Raw genomic sequence first — 19421 nt, 5'->3', positions numbered from 1 at the left:
TTTTTATGATAAATGTCAAATGGTAGTAAGTATGTAATCCACATTTTAACATGTTTATATGAAAAGGCTTCTAAGATGTCTTTATGATTTTCTACGTAATTTTATAGGCTAATATCGTTGTTGGTGATCCGGGGCTCTCATCGACAGATCCCGATACTGGTGACGTCATCACTTATAGTATAGATTGTCAAGACTTTCTCATCAATCCTTCTACTGGCGTCATTTCCTTTGCCATTGACTACGACCTTGACATAGGTAACAAGGTGACGCCAGTTTCCTGTGTTGTATCGGCATCTGATGGTGACCTAGCAGCGACGTCCACTCTGTTTATTACGATAAATGACATCAACGACAACACGCCAAGCTTTGGAGCGAACTACTACACTTTTACTACAACGATGTACGCAAATGTTGGTGACGTCATTGGTACGATGACAGCAACTGATGGCGATCTAGGAATTTATGGTGAGTGGAAAAGGCATTTAAACATATTTACCACGAATTTTGATTTTGCTTGATCGGTGGCTTCTTGATATAAACTGCATGAACTGAATCTGACAAATTGTCATAAGAACAATAATAAAATTAGGTTTATACTGTATATATACCGTGACGAAGCATCTACATGTATGGCTTTTCTGATTTGGTCCAATTTGATAAAATGTATGTTGCATTGTAGAACCAAATATTTTCTCATTTAACATTTACATTTATTTAACATTTCTCTCCCCCTTTCGATTGATTTGGTTCAAGATTACCAGTAGGCAAAAATGAAGATTTTCTTAATATTTGCATGGACGAAAACAAATGACCGCCCTGTCTTTGTAGGATCGATGACGTATTCTATCGACCAGAGCGGCCTTACCGACACTTATTTCGGCGTGACTGGAACTGGGGGTGTGTACATCACGAAATCAGTGTCAGCTCTGGGAGAAGGAACCAGTTTCACATTTACAGCCATCGTTACGGATTACGGCGGCCTAAATGGTAATACTCTATACCGTACACCATTATCGTCCTTGCGCATGCGCAATGATTATTTCATCATGTTTTGTGAACTCACCGCTACACTTTTATAGAAATGACGTAAGTTTCGCTTAAAAATATTTGACATCACTATAAATACCTACTCACAAGGGAAAACGAAAAGGCGAAATATGAATATTTCTTTTGTACCCTACCTCTATTGTCAACAACATTTGTTGATTTGAATGAGTAGTTTTCACGCATGACGGCTTTTCGCGAATTAGACCTCTTTTGGTCTAATTTTCCCATGCGAAATTAATCGCACGTGACATTTTTTAAGAAATAAAGATAAAAATAAACAATATTAATAATAGACCATAATTCAAGTTGTTTTTGTAACATATTCAATAATACTATGACTTTAATCAAATCCGTATTTTTTCATCGGTTGTATGTTATTTTTGCAACGTTTTACAGACACAGCTACCATCACGGTCGTTGTTCTATCTACCACAACAGTACCAACAACAACAACTACCGAGAGGTACCTCAACTTCGTAGAATATCCGCCGAATGTCATCTGGATAATCATTTTCGGAATGTGTGGTTTTGGAGCTATTATTTTAATAGGGCACCTGATTTATAACCATGGTGTACTCAAATCATTTGGAGTAGTAGTAAGGGATACGTTTTGTAAAAGGTAAGTCTATAGTAAATATGTATGCTTAGTTAGAAACTGAGAGTTTGATGGAAAGGACATTATGCTTAAAATGAAGGCAGCAAGGAAGAATATATTCATAACATATGTACAGAGTAAGCGTATTTCAATTTTTATAATACAGATTTTAGAATAGGAAAGCTGATTAGAAGAATTATTGCTTTTCAGACCTGATTTTAGATCATACTCTCTGAATTAGCTGTGAAAATTTGTTTATTTGCACATGGTATAATGGCGTGGAAATGAGTAATTCAGTGTTGTTTGCAACAAATATTGCGATTGATTTGAATATTGTCCCACAGTTTGTAAAGACGTCGCTTTTGATTGACCTATACTACTCTGAACTGGTGTCTTCGAAAAATCGTTCATCCAGAGATATGGAATCAGAATTGTGCTGCCACTATTTGTTTTTGTTGTTTTGTGACAGCTGTTTTATTTAACATAACAAATCGTAATAGTTGATGTTCACATTTGGTTTGCAGAAGACGGAAAAGAACTTCAAAGAAGTCGAAAAATTCCACAGGTGAGTACAATTTCACGCAGAAGTAGTTTGAAACAAGCTACAATGCATTAGTAAACAGTAATATGTTTAAATCGACATAACTTGCTGTTCACCTTGTTGAGTTTCGTTCTCGGTACTGTAACAAATAGCATTCGAGACTCACCCTAAATTTGCCGAGATTCGTATATAGTGTCTCGAATGAAATTAAATCTGCTTACACTGATTATGTTGATTTTGTACATACATTGTTCCTGATTCACCAGAAATCAAGGTTTGAAGTAACGAAATTATGTTTTGTTTTAACACAAAGGGTTACGGAAGAAGATACGAAATCCTGAAATAAGTGGACTAGGACACAACCGTACTAGAGTTACTCGGTTATAATTTGCCACCTCTTCTGAAGTTATGCAGGTGTACCTGGCCAAAAATAATCACAGGCACTGTGCATGATGGATTAAGGAGTAAGGCAGTGTTTTGAACTCCATTACTTTAACAATAGTGTTGGGATAAGATTCAATGCAATAAAATATGCGGAGGCTATTCTTGAAAAGAAAACTTTGCAATTTTGTGTAGAATAACGAAAGGTATCTGCATATCATGTATGGCTTAATATGTTTACATATCGTACCTTGGATATGGTACATTTTCAGGTACAGAAGAAAGGTATTCTAACATGAAGTGTCATTTTAAATGTGATATTAAAAATGATTGTTTGTGCGTGCGTGGCTAATCATTATGATGTGTTTATGTGGTGTCTGACAGATTTCAGAACAGTGTCATGCTTTAAGAGGTCTAAAGAGAACATGAGTTGTATATTAAAGATGTAATGTTTGATAATGGTCCGAAGTAGTATGTGCATGCTCAGTGTAAGGATTCAGAAGTGCGTGTTTGATCATTTTACAATGTTTAATAGTCGACAGTCGTTATACATGCTTTTGGTTTTAATAATCAGTGACATATGTTTAACATTTGCCATATGATAATAGAGCACGTGGTTATTTATAAATTTCAGGTGAATACTTGAGCAACGAAAAACAGTCTAAATATGTTCATTGGCCTTCCAAAAGTCCTTACATATCTAAACGGCATTCAAGTTTTGCTGATGTTGCCCAGTTTCACCATTGAACTTACGGTGAATTTAGCACAGTTCTAAAAATAAATTCGCCTTTCTCTTTGAAAACGAGGCTGTGTGGAAATGTCAACACGGACATAGCCAGCCGAGAGGAAGCTTTGGGATTCTTATCAAATAAATTAATTCCTTCGCATGCAGAGCGATATTGACGTGGAATTTTATTTTCTATTTCATAGAAATAGTACTGGATATATAACACCATCATTACCGAATTTATTTAGCCTTCCTTTGTTCGACTATTCGCTTTAGAGCATATATAATCTTTGAAAGAAAGATTGTGAGAAAGCGTTTGACGATAATACAGAATGCTTGATGTATGAAAATGAAAGTGCATTGCTGCGATATTGTGCATATGTGACGACTTTTTCCATTGTTTTTCTCTAAAGATAGGGATTTATCTTTAATGCATACTTTTGTATCAAAGATTTTTTTATTTTTAGTTAATTTTCAATCATAGATATCAATATACTCAGTCAAAATTTACGAAATCTCTTTATGCTTTATTGAAGTTGCTTAAACTATAATTGAAAATAAATTACAATATGATATACTCGTTATGAAGTACTGTAACCATCCTTCTTTCGCGACTTCTAAATTTCCGAGTTCTATTTCAAAACTATTTCGAGAAAATGAATATTCGCGGATTTAAACTGTTAACGAAATTTTCCTTCAATATTTAAGGTGTAGACATTAATTTGTATGGATAACTTTCTCAGATTTACTCTGACCGCAAAAAGTAAAAAGCACGCGAAAGAGAATTGGTTTACAGTATCCTAGCTGTAACAAAAAAAATGGCATGAAATTGTTCTCAAAATTAATTTGAGATCTATATACATAATATACATGAATACTGATTGATATTTGTTTGTTGTATTGTTACGTCGATGCGATTGTACAGTGAATATCTATGGTAAACAGTTGTTTTTAAATTTATTTATTAAAAGCGTGTGCTTATTAATGAAATAATATATTGTAATTGTTATTTTTCACATAAGATTGTAAATTGGAAAACTTTTAAAAAACTTTCCCCTTGGTTCGTGAAATGATCATGGATTCTCACAACACTGCCACTCGCTACCCTGCAGCTTTTGTGCGAATTATGATGATACCAATGTTAAACCCAATGTCAACATATTTCCTGGTAAAATAAAATAAAAATCAATTTGGATTTAATACAATAAGAAAATGATACACAGTAAAGTCAATTATTGAACTAAAACTTGTAAAATCACTACAATTTAAATTCACTTATCATAAAACAGGTACAAAAACTAAAAATATCATTTACATCATACACAAAACATCGTATCCGTTTTATCCAGATTTTATGAAAGGTCACATTGTCGGTGGAATGTGTGTCTCAGTCTTTGAAAACTCTCACAACTTTTTCATGAAAGAAAACTCACTTCTTTTCAAAAGGTTGCTTCAGAAAAAAAAAATGGGATTGACTTTTTCGTTTATATCAAGAACTAGAATTAGCATAAATGACAAGATAAAGGGCTTGACCAAATACATAATATTGACACGTGTTTAAAGAAATATTATATACGCTCGGATGTTTGGTTATTTTCATGCGTTGCAAAACAGAACGAGAAGCGACATTTCTCAGAAACATATGTTTAAACTGTTAAAATCATTTAATTGTTATTTTTCACATAAGATTGTAAATTGGAAAACTTTTAAAAACATTCCCCTTGGTTCGTGAAATGATCATGGATTCACTACACTGCCATCGCTACCCTGCAGCTTTTGTGCGAATTATGATGATACCAATGTTAAACCCAATATCAACATATTTCCTGTTAAAATAAAATAAAAATCAATTTGGATTCAATACCATAAGAAAATGATACACAGTAAAGTCAATTATTGAACTAAAACATGTAAAATCACTTCAATTTAAATTCACTTATCATAAAAACAGGTACAAAAACTAAAAATATCATTTACATCATACACCAAACATCGCATCCGTTTTATCCAGATTTTATGAAAGGTCACATTGTCGGTGGAATTTGTGTCCCAGTCTTTGAAAACTCTTACAGCCTTTACAGGAAAGAAAACTCATCTCTTTTCAAAAGGATACTTCAGTAAAAAAAAAGTGGATTGACTTTTTCGTTTATATCAAGAACTAGAATTAGCATGAATGACAAGATAAAGGGTTTGACCAAATAGTTAATATTGACACGTGTTTAAAGAAATATTATATACGCTCGGATGTTTGGTTATTTTCATGCGTTGCAAAACAGAACGAGAAGCGACATTTCTCAGAAACATATGTTTAAACTGTTAAAATCATTATACATATACTTCTACGCAGCATCAACCAAATGAAATAACTTGTACTTAAATTTAAACATACTTGTCTATTATTGACTAGGCAAAACTTGCTCAATTACGTTCATACATCAGTAGATATGCTGTTGGTTCACAAAGGGCAGACTCCTTTTTGCATTCAGAAACGCTAGAGTCACTTATATAGTACCAGATCTCATTCTCTGTATTTGGCGATGCTTCCTTCTTAACTCCTTCAGCAGATTTACCGTTAGTGCCGGGATATTGGTATGGCGTGGTAGTATTCTGACCATATTCAGCAGTGCGGTTGTCTTGTATTTTGTGGGCAAACTTCTCTGGATCCAACCAGCGTTTGGTGAGGAACCTCTTTTCAAATTCTTCTTCTTGATGGTAAGTTGTTCGGACATATGATGTGTAATGACCGCTGGTTATTGACCCACTGTGGCATACTACACCGTACAGGCGGTAGATGGTTGATAAAAGACCCATGTCCTATTAAAACAATATTCATATTCCAATTTAAAAATGTGGTTTTTTTTTTTTTTTTTTTTAATCATTTCATGTTCTGCTGAAAGCTATTGGTAAATTAAGAATATTTTAGGTTTATTTAACTAAAAGTCCAAGAACATTTGTATTGAATGAGGAAAGATGATAAAATTGTTAATTTACTGTGCACGCAGAAAGCGGGATAGACTTTGAACATGGAGAGCGGAAAGAAAATGGGTCGTTTGTGTATGGAAAAAGAACAGAATTGTTCTTTTGTCTTACACGTTGAAGCCGAAATAAAATTGTTCTTTGCATGTGGAAAGCGGAATCAAATAGTACTGATGCTTAACACGAAGAAAACTGAAAAAAAATCGTTCTTTGACAGTCCTACATAGCCGTCGCAAGAGACAAAACACGTATTTGTTTTAAATTGTATTGTTATTTTAATGCGTTGCAACTTACTCGTCCTTGGATTATTGGAAATGTTGCAGAACAGAACGGTGCCATGTCCAGATATTCAGGGTAACTCAAACATTCGTTTGATTTATAAAGCCTGCCAGAGTCATCCTTCAAACAAAAAAAGCACTTTACGAGTGTTATACAATATTGACAAAATAAAATGAAAAAGAAATATGTGATTAAAGGAAATTAAATTGAAGGGGTGCAGCAAAATACTTTGTAGCTGAATTATTGATTCTAAAATCCTAACACGAATAATAAGAGAATATTTAGATGGACTTGTACTTGGAGTGTACCATTTAGCCATGTATCTGTACTACTAGAAACGAGATAATTTCATAGTGATGAAATACTTATCTATTTCACTATCCGAATATAAGAGTATGCATGATATACCAATAACTAATTAAATAGATAAAACATTAAATATATTATTTTTTGTGTTCACAATAATGTCCTATGAAATCAAGAAAATACCATCAGTGAAAGAATTGTGATGTATTTATGGATAAATCCCTTGAACTGTATCTGACAAAGACTCATATTTATCACGTATTTAGAGGCAATTAAATTTAGAGCCCTCCTCTTTCTGGACACACAATTTTCACACCGACTTCGCCCTTTACAAAAACTTAAAAGTATGTGGAATAACGGTTACAGCCATTGTTAAGCTTTCTGTATATCGGACGTGGGACGACTGATTTGTTTGCAGCTAACGAATATCATGTGAACTGGTAAAATGGCCTGTCAAGTCATGTTAGGCTCCTTCAGTTGTAATTAGACAAATCAATGAAAATCACGCCCTTTCATTATACATAAGAATTCATCATTTGCCATACGACTCATTCATATGTGTATATGAAGGATATGGATATTCTCAAAGAGGGTAAAAAATGTTGTCAAACCCGATACTCGACATGACTGAGTATTTTTACTCATATCTTGAAGTTTTATTACATTTTTAAAAATAAACATTTAAAGAAAACCATGACTGCAAGTCAATGCTCCATACATGAAAATTGCATAATATTTAACGAAAAATCCGTTGTTCGCGTCCATAATAGTGAATCAAGCCTATTTACGGACAACAATATTAGCATTTTACCAAGAAAATAGTAGCTATGTAACCAAGTCTCAGTGAATTGCATGAGGAAACCGGGTATTACACTCATAGGTATGAAAGAAATATAGTAACATGACAAATACGGTAACATTAAATTTAGAACCTTTTGAGCTATTAAGCAAACCATCGTTTTTATCAGCGACGATTTAATCCACAAGATTGAACAGCCATTTTGACGATGATCACTTGATGTAACCATGTCAACATTACTGACGTAATAATGGTCAGTTTTTTTTTGGGGTCAGTTATACTTCACTTTCACTTGACTCGATTAGTTTGTATAGGACAAGTGTTTATGTAAATATGGCATCAAACAAACCCGATCACCAAACAATGACATGGAGACAGAATTACATATAGATATGCCAAAACGTTATGTTTACCTGTTGAAACCTGTTGAATTGAAACACCAATATTGGAGGCAATGATACCAGCATCAATCTCATTGTCGTGGTTACGATACCTGTAAACAAGAGTTTATACCGTGTAAATGCATAAAATTGATCAAACATAAAACTCATACAGATTGTTTCAAACATCACCTTCTACTCATGCCAAGAGCTCGTATGAACATGATTTATATTTGTATTTATAGGTCGATGCGTAGCGAGCGTTCTCAATCGTCGATGTCCAATTTTGTAGAAAAATTGTAGAAAATGTCAAGAAAAACACTGACCGCAATTACATTATACGAATTGCTTAATATAGATTTAAGCAACACCTGAAAACACCAACAGAGTATGTTTTCAGTTACTTTGAATGATTCGCTTAGTTGAGGTTTAAGCAGTACCTGACTTTCCATTTCCCTCGCACATTCTACATGACATATCGTTCATCTCCTCCGAGTCTGTCCAAAGTGACAGGCCTTTTTCCAAGTTTGTGTCCCCACATTCTGCACACAATGTGTGAAGACAACGTTGGGATCGCTTATTATTTCGATCTGTTGCATAATTTGAGCTCGCAGCACCACTGCTGTTGGTATGTGTCTGCAAATTGTGACTTAGTTTTTATTCACGCACAACGAATACAATTATAAACTATACATTGCGGTAAAATATTTGTTATTAGCCTGCTACAATGCCAATAAATGATTAGCAATCAATGTTTTGGATTTTGTCTACATGGTATATTTGTGTGGAGATATGTGTATTTAACGTACAGTTTACCAACGACACATTAAAAAAACTAATTAATACTTGTACATACATATAGGGAAATCTAAATATTAATTTCGTTACATTACTTGTACATTAATGTACCCCTTTATTTAAAATGAAAAGATAAACACGATACCGAAATAAGAAAGACTATGTAATTATGTAATCTTACTATGTCACTAACATTGAATGTTTTCATTCATAACATTAAATGCTGAAAGGATCCGATATGAGATAAAATGAAATCACAAATCAGATCTTAATCATACCTGTTTGATGGTTGCATTGGCAACAGGAATATCTACAGGGATACCGGTGAACCTCTGAAATACTGTCTCAACCTGTTAAAGATGAAACAAAGAGGCAGACATTAAAAGCTTATTTTAAAGAGTGTTTTTTTATGGCGTCATTAACCGGTGATGTATTGAGAACAATGCTTAATTATATTACATAACAAACATTTTATGAAAATAGTTTACGTACATGATCACAGTTTGTGTATGTGTAAACAGTGACAAAGACACCTCCAAACAAACGAGATATAGGACTTGTATTCATCAGCCTTTCTAATTCTGTTTCATCTGTAAAAATACAATCAATGCAATATTATCATTTTGTCATCAACAAAACTATACCGGAACTAGACAATGAACTCAGAGATCATAATACGAAGAGTCATATCCCACTGATTACAATGTTCTGGGGTTCAATGGCACTGGTCAGTAAATATCATCCGAAAACAAGTATAGAACATTGAAATAGGTCATAACGCTATGATAATTAATTATTATATCTCAAGACATTGACCTGATTTAGCTGACACGTACCTGATATGTTATACCTGATCGTATACATTGTTATAAAAACAACGGGATCTACAGTAATAACCAATAGTGGGTGTCGAAATACACGTGTGTGCATAAGAATGTCTGGAACAAAATCACACATTGCTATATAATATCTTAATTCCACTATCAGAGTAAAAAACACACGATTATGATCCTATAATCCAGGCGGACACCAGGAAAGCTACACCAAAACATAGCAAAAGCCTTCCCAGTAATAAACTTCTATATCCATTTAGTAACAATGATTACGAGTATTGCTGAAATAGTTAATATCCCCTGTCGATACCTACATGCTTTACCAGTGCCATTTATCTATTTAAGATTTATTTATTTTAGCACCTATGACCTTTGTATTTGATCATTTAAGCATTAACAGTGATACCACATAAGCTACCGTTGAATGAAGTTTCAGCAAAATACTTAAAGCTACCGTTTTGAAATCAAAATTTGCGAAATCAATCCTATGATTAGTGATAGCGATTTTTATAGTTGACCTTTTGACCTCATTTAATCCAGAGCCAAGTTTCCCCATAAACTCCTATTGTAAGAAGTTCCATTAATGACAATAAATTCTTTCTCATGTTATCGTATGGAAAACCAAAGTTGCCGACAGAAAATATAGTCCCTCTCCCCCGGTTTCATCGGCAGGGGACTTATAAGCATAAGTTTGTTATAAAAAACACTTTGTGGTTGGTCAAAAACCTTTAGTAAAATCATCATAATGTGTCAAGACATGTAAGAGAATCAATTAAGGTACAGGGTACCAAAAACAAAACGTAAATAGAATTTATCATTTAAGCGCTGATGGCATTAATTCTTTAAAATCATCGGGATATGAAAGAAATTTTGTTTGCAAACTGTAAGAATCCGCATAACGGATTCGAACAAAAGTCTGTAAACTAAATTTATTTCATAAACCGATGAAATTATAAAGTAGTTACATTAATGCTTATAATTAAATTTTCAGACTACTTAATAATACAAAATACGTTTAAACGTGCGATTCCATTGGCTTTTTTCCAATGGATTAATTATCTTTTTTCTAAATCAATACGCAACGTCGACGTCTGTATTGTGACGTCATGAAAACGTTAGGTATTCGCGCCATTCTCGAATTTTTCCTTCGTAGTATATGAGAAAAAGAATAAGCCAATCAGAAAATCGGATTTAGTATGATAATTATTGATATATAACTATGCATGGACTGTAACATTAAATAAGGGCTTACCTTTTTGGCATTCCTGTCCATTTGACATCATTTCCTGAAACATCGATAACACTTTTTATCACTACTTATATAAAGTGATGATATAATACCAATTTTTAATAAACATACAAGTTTTCACAAATAAGCAATATGGCGAATGATTAAGACGATGACACGATATTAAGAAAACTATATGTAAAATAAAATCTACATACCTTTGACAAAGCTTCAAGCCCACTTATAACTGTATTGAAAAACTGGAAGCTGTCTTGTTGTTCATAACCGTTAAATGTTCGATCACTGCTCAATATAAAATGATTAAATAGTGAAGTGGACGACGCATTAGAGAAGGCCGATGACGTTAACGATGTATGTTGTAATTAACGTCACCATTATTTGTGCACATATTACGCTGTGTAACATTACGCAGCTCTTTTTACTGATTATAGCTTGATATGATAAAACAACATCGATATTTGACACGAGTGAACTACCGAAACAATAGGCAATAGGTTCCAAAGCTGCCGGTTCCATTGTTTCAACTCTAGTGAATATTGGCATAATTTCAGCATCATGCATATTTCTAAAAATTGATTAATGAAAAAAAAATAATGAAATGATTAGTATGTTCTATATCATAATATTTTTTCTTAATTTCATCAGAGTATTATTTTTCCAATCAATACGCAACGTCAAGTGTTCTATTGTGACGTCACGAAAACATCGGGGATTCGCACCATTATCGGATTTTGTTTTTGATAATCGCCAATCATAATGCAAGATTTTAAGTATGAAAACAAACGAAATGTCAAACATGTCTAATGAATACGAAATTAAATAAAGTAGTCAGACATTATTTTTTATTTTCTAAATCGTCTTTTGAAGATTTTGATTAGAAATTGAAAACCTCAAATCTTAGATTGGCAAAGCTTACATACAGTTTCCGAATATCGTTGAGTATTGCTGTTGCAATTTCTTCTGGTACAGCGTTTCCAGCACGGACATATTCTATCAGTCGTAATAGGGATATATCTAGCCTTGGATGCGCAGACGCCTGTCGATAATAAGTAACGAGGAGGAATATGAAGACGTAGAACAATAAACATGCATAGCAATCAAAGCTAAGAACAAGAGCAGACATGGAAAGAAGGACTAAACCAAAACATATAATAGATAAACTTTAATTAGAACAAATATTAGAATATATAGATAAACACTTTCATCAAAACAATTAATAGAATTATCGATAAAATTTTATCCAAACTATTAATAGAATTAAAGATAAACTTTTACTAAAATAAATAGAATTATAGATAAAATTTTATCAAAACAAAGAATAGAACTATAGATAAACTTTTATCAAAACAAATAAAAAAAATTATAGATAAACTTTCATCAAAAATATATTTTAGTTTAAGATGCTCCAACGCCGACAGCGCATGATTGATATCCATTATATAAATAATAATTTGTGTTGACTGATGTTAATGTATGACTAATTAACACAAAATATATTATAATGAATTGTATTGCTTTTGTTGGAAGCGCAATTCCATATAAGAAATTGTGACGTGATTTTTTTGGGGATACAATGAATTATGTTTCCTTTTTTGACGATGAAGTAAAATAAGAAGCTCAAACTTTTCAATGGTGGTAATGGTGTAACTGGAGAAAAATAATGATTTGTCTGATTTTGTTTTTTGAAAAAAAAAACATTTGTTAGCGGTGAAGCATCATATTCTGATCTTATTTTTGTTTTTGAAATTTTGGTAAATTTCATGTATTGATTCTATTTTTTCTTTAATGTATTAAAAACCCAGTAATTTTCATATACATTACCCAATCGATTCTGTTTAATCCAATGGACTCTTGCATTTTTTGCAATTGTTTTCCAAAGTTTGGTGTCCAGCTAAGAACCTGATAATGTGAAACAGAACAAAAAAAATGTTAACCTAGCACAAATATTTCTAGGAATACGAATTGTTGAATACTAACGACAAAATGGTAAAGCAGCTCTTAGCGAAACGATCAACAGGATGTAATAAAACAATCGCTATACAGAATGTTTGAGCGTGTAAACAAGCATAATAGATTATCAAAACTCGTGTTCTCGTTTGAACATGTATCAGCAAAATTTTAATTAAACGTCAAAATAAAACACATAATAGATAAACGTATGACATATAATGCAGATCTAAGTTTAGTCCTTATATTATACCAATATAGCGCATAAACAATATCGCCTATCATAAAAAATACATATTTACCTGTAGAACAGCATTCATATAGCAGGTGTTTCCAATATTAGGTATTCCCTAGTAAAAATCAACAAGAGATCCCAGAGGGATCTTGGCGCCCACCAAAGATTGATCTATGTCTGACAAATGAAAGAGGGATCTTTTCTCTGCTTTTCAAACTTACAATTCTTTTTTCTGCTTTTCAAACTTTAAACTATCAAAATCCAAGATGGTGGTCGCAAAATGCAATAGGCAGAACTAGGGTCCTAGAGGAACCTACATATGATATTTGAGAACAATCCCTTCAATACTTTCTGAGAAATAGCGGTAACAAACTTTAACTATCAAAATCCAAGATGGCTACCTGGCGGCCATCTTGTTGACCGATCAGTCCCAAAATGCAATATGCACAACTGGGGTCCTAGGGGAACCTACATATGAAATTTGAGAAAGATCCCTTTAGTGCTTTTTGAGAAATAGCGGTAACAAACTTTAACTATCAAAATCCAAGATGGCTACCTGGCGGCCATCTTGTTGACTGATCAGTCCCAAAATGCAATATGCACTACTAGGGTCCTAGGGAACCTACATATGAATTTTGAGAACAATCCCTTCAATACTTTCTGAGAAATAGCCGTAACAAACTTTAACTATCAAAATCCAAGATGGCTGCCTGGCGGCCATCTTGTTGACCGATCAGTCCCAAAATACAATATGCACAACTAGGGTCCTAGGGGAACCTACATATGAAATTTGAGAAAGATCCCTTCAGTGCTTTCTGAGAAATAGCGGTAACAAACTTTAACTATCAAAATCCAAGATGGCTACCTGGCGGCCATCTTGTTGACCGATCAGTCCCAAAATGCAATATGCACTACTAGGGTCCTAGGGGAACCTACAAATGAAATTTGAGAAAGATCCCTTCAGTACTTTCTGAGAATTAGCCGTAACAAACTTTAACTATCAAAATCCAAGATGGCGGCTGGTCGGCCATCTTGTTGACCGATCAGTCCCAAAATGCAATATGCACAACTAGGGTCCTAGGGGAACCTACATATGAAATTTGAGAAAGATCCCTTCAGTACTTTCTGAGAAATAGCGGTAACAAACTTTAACTATCAAAATCCAAGATGGCTGCCTGGCGGCCATCTTGTTGACCGATCAGTCCCAAAATACAATATGCACAACTAGGGTCCTAGGGGAACCTACATATGAAATTTGAGAAAGATCCCTTCAGTTCTTTTAGAGAAAATAGCGGTAACAAGAATTGTTAACGGACGGACGGACGGACGGACGGACGGACGGAAGGACGGACGGACGACGGACCACGGACGAAAGGCGATTTGAATAGCCCACCATCTGATGATGGTGGGCTAAAAAGCAAAGTTATATTCCATCGATTGAAATGGAAGCACGAGTGAAAAATATCAAAGTTTCCACCTCAAGAGATGAAATAATTACTGGCATTCATAAAGAAACAAGGAACATTCTATTTATTACATTTGTTTTCTCGCTTCCATTAGAAGACCATCACTACTAGTTCCGCCAAAGGTTATTCCGCCATTTTATTTTTCAGAGTTATTTGCCTTTTATCAACGTTAACTAATTGTCGATAGATTTATTATAATCAATTGATTATTTCCTGATTTCTTTCAAACAAATGCATTTGTTCTGCAATATTCAAAATATTCGTTATCATAACGTATACTTACATCCCTGTAGGTGCTCTGTATGATAGATATTTATTACAATTATCTTAAGACTTGAGAATGCTATGGTATATAATTTATGATGCTTTGTTGGTATTTTTTTATGAAAAAAAAGAGTTATTTGCCTTTGCTATTATTACGTCGTATTTTTGTGAGCATAACGTCATACTTCCACACAAAAATTTGACTTTATTTTTGTGCACAAACTAATGACATAACCATCAAATTGACATTTTCACTGTCAATGCTGCATTCCATTGGTGAAAATCGAGTGAAAATATCAAAATTGATCTTTTTCACTGGAGTGAAGTACATGTACATATATCGCAAGTTCACCTTCATTGATTTATACTATTGGCTGGCTAGTTTCTATATAACTATCAAACAATTGTCGTTGTCTAATGGAATAAACACGTGACATTATGTATCATTATTGTTATTATACAATATCCTGTTTCACTATTTATACATTGTCGATGCCCAAAAGGAGTTTAAACATTTAATCAAACGTACGCGTACAGTGTACAATACACAAATGTATCAAAAACAAGCTTTTTATGAAAATAACCTTCAAATGAAAATTTAATGAATAAAAATTCCTACATTAACCCCTCAGAAGCATTGAATATGGCAAGAACCAAATAAGTTTAAAATTGAATGATTTGGTTGCTTAAACATCCATTTCAAAACGATTTTACTGACTATTCTGTATTTGCATATAAAAAGAGTTTTTTTTTTTGCCATTGTTGATAGGTATTAATTGTGACGTGATGTTGCGAGCTTACGTCATACATTTGATAGAAAAAAGCGTTATTTTCGCTCACACATTACTGACGTCACAATGGATACTCAATCTCTCCCATGATGCATTCGGTCCCCACAATATAATATAATTATAAGATAGTGTGGGGACCGCAATGCACCCATGGGAGAAATTGAATGGATACCGTACCTACACAGAAGGGACGTAACTCGTGAATGTGCAAAATTGGAATAATTAGTAGTAGTCCTCTTCATTACAACAATATCACAACAACAAACACTTTAAAATGGTGTGTCGTTGTAATCGTAAAATGGGAGACAACTCTCATGCGATAAAGAATTATGTTTGAAATAAAAATCGAATACTTACAGGTCCCTTTTCCGGTGCACAGCATTCCTTCTAGAAACAAGTTAATGAAATGATTATGTATTTAAATGACTTATTAAGATAAAAAAAAAGCAGTTAACGTTCATAGTATTGCTCTGAAGAAAATATATCAATTGTACTTATTGTTATTATTTGTAATAATTTCATTGATGTAAAATATCAAGATTTAGTTTTTGGAACTTTCTCGAAGAGTTTTATTCCCGCGAGCCTTTGAAAGCGTCATTCTTACGACAAGTTGTAATACGTAAACCCATGATTTTCATAAATTTTGCGAATTTGGGTGGATAAATTAAAATTCTGGTTTTATTTTATGCATATATATCGTTTAACAGTAACATATTAAAGGACCTCTTTCACGAACAATGGAAATTTGCCCACGAACCAATTTTATTGAAATTAAATGTTATATGTAGCAACATAAATGCAAACTCTTGAAATACGTTTAAAAAATTCTTCAAAGGTCCCAGGGGCCTGCGCTATGGCCAAATTAATGTTGCCCAGTATAGGTGTATGACAGGGTTCCCTTTTTGATCCAAAATGGTATCAAAATAATGTTTTATGTCATAAAACTGTATTATTTTCTGAAGAGTATAAAATAATTACATATAATGATCACAAATATGTAGGCAAAATGTGACAAATACAATTTTGGCTAAAAGTAAAAGTAAAATAAAATGTGTAAAGAAAAAAATTGTTTTGTAATATATCGTTATATGTGTTCAATATGTTTAATTTGTGTGTAAAAACCATGAATATTTGTGTAAATTTTTTAATATTCATATGTAAAAATGAAATTTTTGTTCAATAATTTCTCTGTGTCTGTGAAAAACATATTTGTGTGTAAAATATATATATATGTGTGATTCTCACACACAAACATAAAACAACATCACACACAAATATATTTTTTACACACAAATATAAAAAAAAAATTGCACACAAATATATTTTTCACACAAACAAAGAAATTTTGTTCACACAAATATAAAACAAAATCACACACAAATATATATTTTTACACACAAACCATTTTTTTCACACTCAAATATAAAAAAATACACACAATATTTTTTCATACACACAAATTAAAAATAATGAACACATATAACGATATATTACAAACACAATTTTTTCGCACAAATGTTTTTACTTATTGAATTTTGCAACGTTCGGCACACCATAATATTATTATTATTATTATAGTATAAGCATGTTAAATGAGGATTTATCTTTAGGTATGTCCCCTTATTCCTATGCCTTCCATTTTGTCCTGTTAATATCCACCCTTGAATATGTCATAACAAAATACATGTACACACAGGTATGTTTGGGCGACGCTGAATTGCCATGAGTGGATATACCGATAGTGATAGTAACCCCTGGTGTATGTTGGATACCAATTAGTGGGTTTTGTTTTGTCGGGATCGTAATTTCGAAACGGAGAGCTTCCTGAACACGACAGTTTTTTTTGTTGAAAAACTGGTAACCAAAGTAACAAAATGGATGCTCCTGATTGGTCAAAATTTATCATAATTGTTTCATCTTGTTAATCAAAGATAACGAAGCAATTTGAACATTTGTGTTATGATTCATTGCCATGGTAACACGAAGCCATTGGATGACGCTATAATAAAACAATAACATTAGTACATAACGTGTGTTGTGAAGATTATCTACATACATTATGTACTACCACCATCATACTTATATGACTGCCAGTGCGTTTTGGGGGACATATGTACATGTTTGATATTTCCCAATCAAAATTGTTCAAAACGTTTTCGCGATTAAATTATACAACATACACTGTACTCATTAGGTAAATATGATGTAGCAGTGCACAGAATACTAATTACGAAGTACATGTACATGGAACAGGAAATATGGAACGAGGTACAGGGGACAGGGAACAGAGTACAGGGTACGTAGCACAAGGTACATTGTACTAGTCAGTTACATGTAGGTGTATAATAATATAGCGTCCTAGATATAGTCATATAAAAGCATGTATTATAATGTATACAAATTACTTACTAGGATTTTCCAAAACAAGCATATAAAACCCAGAATGAAGACAAATGAAAATATTCCGACGAGAATCCATCCTTCCACGATTGGCGGAATACGGTCAGTCACTTGTCCGTTTGTCTGTTGATCCGTATCGACATGTAAATAAGCATCATTGTCCTGGTAGTGACTAGCACAATATAGCCCACTACCATATACTCCTGTAGATTTGAGCGAGGAAGGATGGAACTCCGCCGAAGTGGTAATTCTGCCTACTGGATAACCCAAACAATAAAGGAGATCAAACACCAAACTGGTAAATCCGAATAGGATGAAATCAGACACATTCATTGTCTAATGGACTTCAAATGTGTGTAATCCTTTGATTTATGGACTTCACATGTATGTAATCATATGACATTGCAGTTGCTATCAACATGAGTTAGTCCTTCAATTAGACCGAGAAAACGAAACTAGGTTATACCGTTATTTCAAGCCATAAGCGTACAGCAAGGCAAACCGAAAGTAGGATTATTGTCTATTGTACTAGATTTCAGATAACAATATTGATATAGTTTACCCTTGATTTTTTTATCCGAATCTATAGGCACATGTATTTTATTTAAGTTGACGTTTGTGAACGTATGGCAAGCAGTAATATTCATGGTGAGTTATCAAACTGTGGCATTATTTTTTACTGTAAGAAATCATTTATCAATTAAATATGGACCTTTGTTGCGGTCTATATGGTGTTATATCACCCGAGTAGAATAAATAATGACTGAGAGCATAGCCCGAAGTCATTATTTTAAATTCTTAATGGGTGATATAACAACATATGAACGGAAACAAAGGTCCTTAATTTTTATACTAGATATGTCGGTTTCTCTCTTCTTTCTTTTTTTTTTTTTTCTTAAATGTCACAAATAATCTCTAATGTGCATATTAATTATAAAAAGCGTTGGTCAAAGATCGGCACCTTGAAGTTCACAAAATATATTTATGCTTACATCTTTATAAATTTCACCATTGGAATGGTGTATTAAGAACTAAAATTTCATCCAAGTTTTAGAAGAATTAAATGTCAGATTTTTTTTTTTTTTTTTTACAACATTGGTTGCAATTTCAAGAATTAGTTAAAGACAGTGGTATGTGCACTTGTGTAACAATGTAGCTATATAGCTACAGATCGATATAATGGATCTATAGGATGATACCATGTAACGAATATACATGTACAGGAAGATATATATACACAATGCATATACATGTACGGTTTGTACTTGTATCTAATATATTAATTATATCATATACAGTATGTATACCCTATATATCAAAACTGTAGCAGATCTAGATGTTCTCGATACATCAATTCTACAGTGACAAGAATTTGACATGATTTGTACATGTATTATACATGTATAG

The 19421-nt window shown here is 33.1% G+C and overlaps 2 protein-coding genes across 3 annotated transcripts in view; one reads left to right on the top strand and one right to left on the bottom strand.

The window, feature by feature from the left end:
• LOC138328380 (protocadherin-15-like) overlaps nucleotides 1-3637 on the top strand; it is a 31254-nt gene extending 27617 nt beyond the window's left edge. Inside the window, exons 14-18 of the mRNA XM_069275166.1 lie at nucleotides 108-465; nucleotides 829-987; nucleotides 1444-1666; nucleotides 2167-2207; nucleotides 2497-3637. Coding sequence (XP_069131267.1) covers nucleotides 108-465; nucleotides 829-987; nucleotides 1444-1666; nucleotides 2167-2207; nucleotides 2497-2570 — 855 coding nt within the window. The 3' untranslated portion in view covers nucleotides 2571-3637. The remainder of the gene's footprint in view (nucleotides 1-107; nucleotides 466-828; nucleotides 988-1443; nucleotides 1667-2166; nucleotides 2208-2496) is intronic.
• Nucleotides 3638-3804: 167 nt separating this feature from the next.
• Nucleotides 3805-18475, bottom strand: LOC138328381 (ubiquitin carboxyl-terminal hydrolase 27-like). Of its 2 annotated transcripts, XR_011209202.1 has the most exons (14): nucleotides 18024-18475; nucleotides 15972-16001; nucleotides 13161-13208; nucleotides 12733-12810; nucleotides 11832-11947; nucleotides 11109-11193; nucleotides 10915-10948; nucleotides 9322-9419; nucleotides 9108-9179; nucleotides 8472-8667; nucleotides 8065-8144; nucleotides 6562-6666; nucleotides 5006-6105; nucleotides 3805-4340 (listed from the first exon to the last, which is right to left on the bottom strand). XR_011209202.1 is itself a non-coding variant. In XM_069275167.1 (13 exons), exons 1-13 carry the CDS (start codon nucleotides 18345-18347, stop codon nucleotides 5710-5712), a joined length of 1662 nt encoding a protein of 553 aa, XP_069131268.1. In that variant the 5' UTR covers nucleotides 18348-18475; the 3' UTR covers nucleotides 4953-5709. The 2 variants fall into 2 exon arrangements, 1 of the variants encoding a protein (XP_069131268.1); XM_069275167.1 differs by lacking the exon at nucleotides 3805-4340 and having other exon boundaries at nucleotides 4953-6105.
• Between the last annotated feature and the right edge of the window lie 946 nt (nucleotides 18476-19421).

This window comes from Argopecten irradians, chromosome 7 (genome assembly GCF_041381155.1).
Source record: "Argopecten irradians isolate NY chromosome 7, Ai_NY, whole genome shotgun sequence".
NCBI classification, from domain to species: domain Eukaryota; kingdom Metazoa; phylum Mollusca; class Bivalvia; order Pectinida; family Pectinidae; genus Argopecten; species Argopecten irradians.
This window is presented reverse-complemented; position numbering and strand designations above follow the sequence as displayed.

Excerpts from the sequence above, each read along its gene's own strand:
- LOC138328381 (XM_069275167.1), bottom strand. The coding sequence starts at position 18,347 with ATGAATGTGTCTGATTTCATCCTATTCGGATTTACCAGTTTGGTGTTT. Across the intron at positions 11,948-12,732 it reads GATTAAACAGAATCGATTGG|GCGTCTGCGCATCCAAGGCT; the intron begins GTAATGTATATG and ends TATTATCGACAG. Across the intron at positions 6,667-8,064 it reads AATTCAACAGGTTTCAACAG|GATGACTCTGGCAGGCTTTA; the intron begins GTAAACATAACG and ends TTTTGTTTGAAG.